Here is a 9981-nt window from a genome sequence, read left to right as displayed (position 1 = left end):
CAGTAGGACTTATAGAGAAATCAGTTACCTTTAAAACCAGAAGGACTTACAGAGAAACCAGTAAGATCATTGAAACCAGTAGGACTTTTAAAGAAACCAGTAACCTTCCAAACAGGTGGAAACCAGTACAGGCAGGGAAACCAGCCTACAACCAGTACATCTTACTGGAGACAAGACTAGGTGAAAACTAGAGGAAACCAGTAACATCAGTGTTCAACATCAACCAGCGTAACCAGTGAAAGCCTGTATAATCAGATTAACCAGTTTTAAACCCGCATGATTCAACAAAGACCAGTAGCATCAACCACAATGACCGGTAAAAACCAGTACCAGGGAAAGCAGGTATAAAACCAGTAGGAAACCTGTACAGTTAGCTTTCTACACCAATACAACAGCTCAGTATAGTCAGCCGTAGAGCCAAAGACGAAGCCAATACAGTCTAGTGCCCTGTAAAAACAGACTGGAAATAGTTTTGTATGTCTGCATTAGTCTGTTCATGGACAGGGCATACCGTGATGACTGACACTCCGGCGGTGGTGTCGTTAGCTTTAGGGCCGGTGTTGAAGTGTTTCTTTATCTTTCCTGCTACTGACAGCTCCTGTTCGTTCTCTGACACACCATCATCCTGCAGAGAGAGAGGAAGAGAAGAGAGGAGGAGGTGGAGGAGGAGGAGGAGGAGAGGAGAAGGAGGAGGAGGAGGAAGGGAGAGGAGAGGAGAGGAGAGGAGAGGAGAGGAGAGGAGAGGAGAGGAGAGGAGAGGAGAGGAGAGGAGAGGAGAGGAGAGGAGAGGAGAGGAGAGGAGAGGGAGGGGAGAGAGGAGGAGGGGAGAGAAGGAGGGGAGAGAGGAGGAGGGGAGAGGAGGAGGGGAGAGGAGAAGAGAAGAGGCAAGGAGAGGAGGAGAGGAGAGGAGAGGAGAGGAGAGGAGAGGAGAGGAGAGGAGAGGAGAGGAGAGGAGGGGGCAGAAGGAATGAGAGGAGATGAAAAGTGAAGGGCCGGTTTAGCAGGAGATTCCACTTCAAGCTATATCCTATTTTCACAGAAAAATACCATTGACATAAATCTATGATGTAGAAGCCAGTATGATAAGAGTCGGTGTAGGTCTACTGCTCTGTAGATGATGTATAGATAAGAATATAGACTGCTCCAGGAGCTTGGAGTTTTCCAATGACACTGAGTACAAGGAGGAATGTTAGCCTGTTTGGTACTATGTTATTACTACGGCAAAATCCAAAATGTGCACTTCTTGGGGTCCCCAGGACCGGGATGGTGAAACACTGCTACAGTGTGTAAGGGTATAGGAGGAGAGGGGTATTACTCACATTGACCCAGGGTTATAGGAGGAGAGGAGTATTACTCACATTGACCCAGGGTTATAGGAGGGGACTACTACTCACATTGACCCGGGGTTATAGGAGGAGAGGACTACTACTCACATTGACCCAGGGTTATAGGAGGAGAGGACTACTACTCACATTGACCCAGGGTTATAGGAGGAGAGGACTACTACTCACATTGACCCAGGGTTATAGGAGGAGAGGACTACTACTCACATTGACCAAGGGTTATAGGAGGAGAGGACTACTACTCACATTGACCCAGGGTTATAGGAGGAGAGGACTACTACTCACATTGACCCAGGGTTATAGGAGGAGAGGACTACTACTCACATTGACCCAGGGTTATAGGAGGAGAGGACTACTACTCACATTGACCCAGGGTTATAGGAGGAGAGGACTACTACTCACATTGACCCAGGGTTATAGGAGGAGAGGACTACTACTCACATTGACCCAGGGTTATAGGAGGAGAGGACTACTACTCACATTGACCCAGGGTTATAGGAGGGGACTACTACTCACATTGACCCAGGGTTATAGGAGGAGAGGACTACTACTCACATTGACCCAGGGTTATAGGAGGAGAGGACTACTACTCACATTGACCCAGGGTTATAGGAGGAGAGGACTACTACTCACATTGACCCAGGGTTATAGGAGGAGAGGACTACTACTCACATTGACCCAGGGTTATAGGAGGAGGGGACTACTACTCACATTGACCCAGGGTTATAGGAGGAGAGGACTACTACTCACATTGACCCAGGGTTATAGGAGGAGAGGACTACTACTCACATTGACCCAGGGTTATAGGAGGAGAGGACTACTACTCACATTGACCCAGGGGTGCTCCAGCACCTGTACAGATGTGTATCTCTGATCCACCTCCACCTCCAGCATGGACCTGATCAGCTCCTACACACAACACAACATATAAGGGTTACACTCTCAATATATGTGTGTGTGTGTGCGTGCGTGTGTGTGTGTGTGGTGTCTGTGTGTGTCACCTTGGCAGTCTCTGACACATTGTCCCAGTAGGGGAGAGGGAACTCCAGCTGACCCATCAGGATCTGGTCAAACAACACCTCCTGGTCATCACTGCTCCTATATATATATATACATATACACACACATACAAATATATATAAAGCTAAACCGTTATGTGGACTAGGTTCTGTATGTATGCTGTGGTCATGATACTAATCTTAATTTAGGACCAAAAAATCTGTTACATTTGAAGGTATCTCGAGCTTAAAGATTGCTTTGTCTGGTCTCAGAGATTCAGTGATACCCCTTCCAACCACAAGAGGGGGTATGGCACCACTAACGCTCCAGACATTGATTCGCATGAAATCAAATGTTATTTGCCACATGTGCCGAATACAGCAGGTGTAGACATTACAGTGAAATGCTTACTTACAAGCCCTTAACCAACAATGTCGTTTTAAGAAAATAATAAACATAGCAAATAATTAAAGGATGTAGAAGATCTAGCTTAGTTTTATGTCAGTACACGTGTTAGATCAGAGCTGAATTGTGTATTCAACAAGAAAGTGTATGTTTGTGTATGTAAGGCGCCATGACAGTGGTTCTTACCCTCGGAAGGGAGGGAAGCCACACAACAAGACGTAGGTGATAACTCCTGCTGCCCAGATATCGACCTTAACGCCATATCTAGAACACAGAGCGCGAGAATACACAGGTCAGAGAGAGGGAGGGAGACTAGGTACAGACTCAGTGAGCATAGCCTTGCTATTGAGAAAGGCCGGCGTAGGCAGACCTGGCTCTCAACAGAAGACAGGCTATGTGCACACTGCCCACAAAATGAGGTGGAAACTGAGCTGCACTTCCTAACCTCCTGTGAAATGTATGACCATATTAGAGACACATATTTCCCTCAGATTACACAGACCCACAAAGAATTAGAAAACCAATCCAATTTTGATAAACTCCCATATCTATTAGGTGCAATACCACAGTGTGCCATCACAGCAGCAATATTTGTGACCTGTTGCCCCAAGAAAAGGGCAACCAGTGAAGAACAACCCACATTTATGTTCATTTACAACCCATATTTCCCTTTTGTACTTTAACTATTTGCAAATTGTTACAACACTGTATACAGCCATAAAATGACATTTGAAATGTCTTTAATATTTTTGAACTTTTGTGAATGTAATGTTTACTGTTAATTTGTATTGTTTATTTCACTTATGTTTATGATCTATTTCACTTGCTTTGGCAATGTTAACATATGTTTCCCATGCCTATAAAGCCCTTTGAATTGAGAGAGAGAGAGAGAGAGCGAGAGAGAGAGAGAGAGAGAGAGAGAGAGAGAGAGAGAGAGAGAGAGAGAGAGAGAGAGAGAGAGAGAGAGAGAGGGAGGATCAGGAGACACACTGTATACAAACACATACAGTTGAAGACAGAAGTTTACATACACCTTAGCCAAATACATTTAAACTCAGTTTTTCACAACTCCAAAAAGTACGATCTTTGTCCCCATGTGCACTTGTAAACATGTAGCTCAGTTGGTAGAGCATGGCGCTTGCAACGCCAGGGTTGTGGGTTCGTTTCCCACGGGGGGCCAGTATGAAAACGTATGCACTCACTAACTGTAAGTCGCTCTGGATAAGAGCGTCTGCTAAATGACTAAAATGTAAATGTAAACCATAGTCTGGCTTTTTTATGGAGCAGTGGCTTCTTCCTTAATGAGTGGCCTTTCAGGTTATGTCGATATAGGACTCGTTTTACTGTGGAGATAGATACTTTTGTACCTGTTTCCTCCAGCATCTTCACAAGGTCCTTTTCTGTTGTTCTGGGATTGATTTGCACTTTTCGCACCAAAGTACGTTCATCCCTAGGAGACAGAACGCGTCTCCTTCCTGAGCGGTATGACGGCTGCGTGGTCCCATGGTGTTAATACTTGCGTACTATTGTTTGTACAGATGAATGTGGTACCTTCAGGTGTTTTTGAAATTGCTCCCAAGGATGAACCAGACTTGTGGAGATCTACCATTTTTGGCTGATTTCTTTTGATTTTCCCATGATGCCAAGCAAAGACGCACTGAGTTTGAAGGTAGGCCATCCACAGGTACACCTCCAATTGACTCAAATGATGTTAATTAGCCTATCAGAAGCTTCTAAAGACATCCTTTTCTGGAATTTTCCAAGCTGTTTCAAGGCACAGTCAACTTAGTGTATGTAAACTTCTGACCCACTGGAATTGTGATACAGTGAATAATAAGTGAAATAATCTGTCTGTAAACAATTGTTGGAAAAATTACTTGTGTCATGCATAAAGTAGATGTCCTAACCGACTTGCCAAAACTATAGTTTGTTAACTTGAAAAACAAGTTTTAATGACTCCAACCTAAGTGTATGTAAACTTCCGACTTCAACTGTAAATACTGTACGTACCCTGTCTCTGCGATGATCTCTGGTGCTACATATGTGGGTGTTCCACAGACTGTGTAGAGGGGTCCATCTACTACGGTGGCCAGACCAAAGTCCCCCAACTTCAGACTCTTACTGCCATCAGCATGCTCATACACCTGGAGAGGAGGGGAGGGGAGAGGGTAGGGGCGGAGAAGGTAGAGGAGAGGAGAGGGGAGAAGGGAGGAGAGGGGAGAAGGGAGGGGCGGAGAAGGGAGAGGGGAGAAGGGAGAGGAGAGGAGAGGAGAGGGGAGAAGGGAGGAGAGGGGAGAGGAGAGGAGAGAGGGGAGGAGAGGGGAGAGGAGAAGAGAGAGGGGAGGGGCGGAGAAGGGAGAGGGGAGAGGGGAGAAGGGAGAGGAGAGGAGAGGGGAGAAGGGAGGAGAGGGGAGAGGAGAGAGGGGAGGGGAGGGGAGAGAGGGGAGGGGAGGGGAGGGGAGGGGAGGGGAGGGGAGGGGAGAGGGGCGGAGAAGGGAGAGGGGAGGAGAGAGGAGAGAGGGGAGGCAAGAGGTTACAATAACCGTGAGGAAAGGGGTAGAGCTCAGCTACATAGAAATATAGTTTTATAATTTATTGATATTACAATATCTGGTCACTGTAATGCACCGAATACTTCCAGTGAAATGTATTTATAGAACAGCAAGAATGTATGTAGCACGATTCAGTCATTTAGCAACTTACGAAAGTTTAGTCATTCATTCAGACTGTTTAAGGTAAGGGTTAAAGGGCAACTCCGCCACTTTTAACATTTCGGTTGTTATTATTAAATATTTAGTTATGGCCTACACAGTTTTAATGTAATTTTATGATTTAATGTCTTCTGACTGTTTAGTCATGAGCAAAACCGGAAATTTCTTCTCTGTGACGCTTTCAAGTAGGATCCCTGAGATGACTAATAAAATAATGTTGGCCAGTCATTTTCAGCGATCTATATAACGCATCTGTAGTTTCTGTTCACATTGGAACTCCCTGCTATATGTTGCTATGGTTGTCTTCATGTAATAACATCTGAAAATATTTTAAATAGACGCTCAGAAAACTATAGAATGATAGTTCCAGCTCCGGTGGCCACAGTTTCCACATACATATATATATATATACACACACACACATACATACATACATATCCTTTAAAAATATATATATATTCCCCTTTATTACTTTCCAACCCCGCCACCCTTTCCCCACTTGGAGTAAACTAGTGAACAACAACGCCTAGGCCTCTACTTCCAGCCCATACCCACTATCTACATTTTATGGACACAGTACATTTTACATTAATTACATTTTGTTTGTTCTTTCTCCTGAACTTCTTCTACTCTAAACCTCTCCGATCATTTTCATGATGTCCATCCGGTTTGCTTCTATATGCCATATCTTTCTAACTGTGCTCCTTCACAAAAGCTCCCAACCTACAACCCATACACTTATTATGGACACAGCGTGCCTACATTATTAGTTATCTTGTTATTAGTTGTTGTTAGTTGTTATTAGTCCCATCCTTCAACTCTATTCAACACCTCCTATCTATCTCTTAACACCATCCATATAGGATTTCTATTTGCCATATATTTTTCAACTGTACTGTGATGTCTTACAAATGTTCTGAACCTTTCTATTCTCATTGTTTCTACAGATTGTGAATTGAAAATAAACATTTTTGCTAATAGTATTATTATGTTTTGATTGATTGACTATGACTTTTCAGATCACCCAGTAATGCTATCTGCAGGGTTAGCTCCAGGTAAATATTGCAATCCTTTAGCCATTCCTGGACCTGTGTCCAAAAACAAGCTACAAATGGACAGAACCAAAACAAATGATCTAATGATTCTGTCTCTTCGCAGCAAAATCTGCAGAGCTGGGAAGATTGTATCCCCCATATAAATAACATTCTATTGGTAGCAAGAATTGTATATAATAATTTAAATTGAAAGATTCTAAGTTTTGAATCCGGTGTCGTTTGCGTATCAGTTCATAAACACTATGCCATGGGATCGGTACGTCAAAAATCTCTTCCCAACTATTTTGCAATCTATATGGGACGGCTGTCAATCCTTTGGTCCTTAAATGAAATGAAACTGATTTTTATTTATCACAGTTTTCCTTAACCAATTATGTTCTTTAATGCAAGGCCGGCAGACAAGTTCCTTACTTTCTCCTCCTTCCACTTTCCTCTTCCATGTTTGCGGTAAGGCTGCAATTATTTGGTTGTAATTTTGGGTAGAGCAGACATTTCCATATGTTTTTGTTAGCTGCATGTGCGACATAACTCCACCAGTCCTACAGATGATATCATTTACAAAGATTATACCTTTTTTAAACATTTTGTCAAAAAGAAAGAGGTTTTTTGTCAATAAGAATGTTTGAGTTTAACCACAATATTTGTTGCATTATTTGTTCTGTCGTTTCTGGAGGATTAAATTGAAATTGCAACCAACTTTCTATGGCTTGTTTTAGAAATAGTGATATCTGGGAGATGATTTCCTTTTCAAATAACTGAAAGTGAGTGGTTGTAATCTGAATAAAGGGAAAAAGGCCATTCTTGAACATTGGGTGAGACAATTTTACTAATTTGCTAGAGAACCAGTTCGGATTTAAGTATAACTTTTGTATGACTGAAGCTTTTAGTGATAGGTCTAATGCTTTAATATTTAATCATTTCTGTCCTCCGAATTCATATTCATTTTATAAATAGGCCCGTTTAATTTTGTCTGGCTTGCCGTCCCAAATAAAATGGAATATTTTTTTCTCATATAATTTTAAAAACTGTTCGCTAGGCGTAGGCAAGACCATAAGCAAATAGCATCCTTTTTATTAGTTCCAATAGGCATACAGTGTTGTTGGATGGCTGCATTTGGCTAAATTTAAACTCGGCTGTTATTGTTGCAAACACTATTATTTCGGATGTAGCAGTCTGGATGCTACAGATACGGTGACTTATGGTTAGCATTTGTTAGCATCTAAATTCAAATAATTGTTTCGTGTAATGTAGTTAATTGGCGACGAGGAAATTTAAACATACTGTTTATTCAACATGATATTCATGCAACTAGTTACAACCAACGTTCCTTCTAAGCTGCGTGGGCGCACAGCTCCCCCAGGACTGAAATACAGTATCAGCCCACAGTGAGAAGCAAGAGATTGAACTTCACTCAACTTTCTCTAGTTTTCCCTGTTAGTTAGTTAACACTATTAACGTTTCCCTCTACTGTGGGAATTGTGATCAAAATCCACATAATAGCCCCAAAATGAACTATGCAACACCGAGATTTTTGCTTTAGGCAGAGCGCATCGGAGGAGGATTCTATTGCAATGACAGGCACAAATGGTCGCAAGTATATGCACTTGTTTTTGAGATCAAAGCGAGAGCGGCATGTAGCCACGTGTGCAGATGAGTTCATGTGCAGATGTGTTCATTGATTAATGTGCACTGTCCCTGATTTTTTTTTTAATAAACTCAAATTATTTCCTAGTTGGTGAGTTATTAGCCCAGTAATAGCTCATTTCTGGTCACCAATGGGGTTGATTGCTTCCTACAAGAGCACAAAATGTGTACATCTTTTGCCATCTTTGAAAAGCAAGTCAGGTAAAGAGATTTGTTTATGTCTTAAAGGGACAGTGGGTTATGCAATTGCGCGAGAAAATAGAGTGATGGCCTCTACTAAAAAGAGGAGGATCCTATCAGCTTTCTATAGGCTAGGCCTACTATATTTATGTCTCAACTTTCCTAATATTAAGCACATTATTTATCTTTACAACAGGAGTATAGCCTACCTGGCTGGCATGAAAATGAACCATGGGAAAAGTGTCCTCCATTTGCTATTTATGTGCATAGATGACATGTATGTTTTCCTGCTGCCCCTGTTTCGAGACAGGTGCATGATAATGGTCCATTCTAAATCAAAACAAATTTCACACATATATTATTTAGTATATGTAAAGACAAGATTAAATCAAGAATAGTCTGATGGGTGACAATATTAGCCTATCAGTTGTGAATTATATATTATCACTTGTGAACGATGCCCAGCATAAGAAACTACTTAACCTTTTTTTTGTGGCTTTTTCGAATCATAGTCGCACACTTCATGTAGCCTAGCCCATAGGCCTATATGTTTTGATAAGGTTGGTATCACAAATAAAGTGGCCAAATAACTTCTTAAAATGAAGCACATTAATCTGCTTTACAAGGGGTTTAGAGCCTAACTGGCATGCATAAGCAGCCCATGAGTTTTGGGAAGATCATTTTCACCATAAAACTGCACCTTTATAATAAAAGCATTACATGCGGTCACTTTTGATAATGGTGTTTTCCCGCTAATGGAACATTTGCGCTTATAGCCTACTGCCATGTGTGCATTGCTGCGCTTATAATGTGAAGAATTAGCCTAATAGTTTATCAACATTTTAAGCTAAACGTTCTGATCTGTTGCGTCAGCCACATTACGTAGAAAACATATTTTTTTCATACTAGTGGTTGTATTAAGTTGGGATCTTGTCACGCCCTGGCTCTGGGGACACTGTTATGTTGAGCCAGGGTGTGTAGATCTATGGGTTTTGTTTCTATGGGTGTTTATTTCTATGTTGGCCAGAGTGACTCCCAATCAGAGGCAACGAGTGTCAGCTGTCGTGGGTTGTCTCTGATTGGGAGCCATATTTAAACTGTCTGTTTTTCATTCGGGTTTGTGGGATTTTGTTCTATTTTGGTTTGTGTAAAACCGTAGACATCACGTTATCGTCTGTTGTTTTGATCGTGTGATCATTCCAATTTAATAAATATGTTCGCTTTCAACGCTGCGCCTTGGTCCTCCTCATTGGTAGACGATCGAGACAGAAAATCCCACCAAGATGTGACCAAGCAGCGTGTCCAGGAGCCATCGCCAGGGAGATCCCTAACAGATCTCCTTCGCCTCCTCGACTGGGTCAAGCCGAGTGAGGAAGAGAAGGGCTTGACCTTGTGGCAGAAGGGCGAAAGGCTGGCGAGGGACATGGAGACCTGGTCCACGGGTAGGGGAGACGCCCATAAATTTTTTAGGGGGGGGCTAACGCCGTGGACGACGGGGCAGCAGGAGGCCGCCAGGTTACGGGAGTCACTGGTCACCAGGGGGAGGGAGGATGTAGAGGCACGGCGAGAGGTACTGGCGTGTGTTGCCAGTCCGGTCCGGCCTGTTCCTGATCCCCACGTAGGGCCAGTGGTGTGTGTTCCCAG

At 42.8% G+C, this 9981-nt stretch overlaps 1 protein-coding gene across 1 annotated transcript in view; it reads right to left on the bottom strand.

The window, feature by feature from the left end:
• Positions 1-511: 511 nt before the first annotated feature.
• LOC311124094 (serine/threonine-protein kinase DCLK1) overlaps positions 512-9981 on the bottom strand; it is a gene marked incomplete at both ends in the record, with an annotated part of 23532 nt that continues 14062 nt past the window's right edge. Inside the window, 5 exons of the mRNA XM_084198307.1 lie at positions 512-625; positions 2172-2252; positions 2345-2441; positions 2934-3011; positions 4758-4891. Coding sequence (XP_084054433.1) covers positions 512-625; positions 2172-2252; positions 2345-2441; positions 2934-3011; positions 4758-4891 — 504 coding nt within the window. The remainder of the gene's footprint in view (positions 626-2171; positions 2253-2344; positions 2442-2933; positions 3012-4757; positions 4892-9981) is intronic.

Source organism: Coregonus lavaretus, assembly GCF_964263955.1.
Source record: "Coregonus lavaretus genome assembly, contig: HAP1_SCAFFOLD_7744, whole genome shotgun sequence".
Lineage (NCBI taxonomy): Eukaryota > Metazoa > Chordata > Actinopteri > Salmoniformes > Salmonidae > Coregonus > Coregonus lavaretus.
This window is presented reverse-complemented; position numbering and strand designations above follow the sequence as displayed.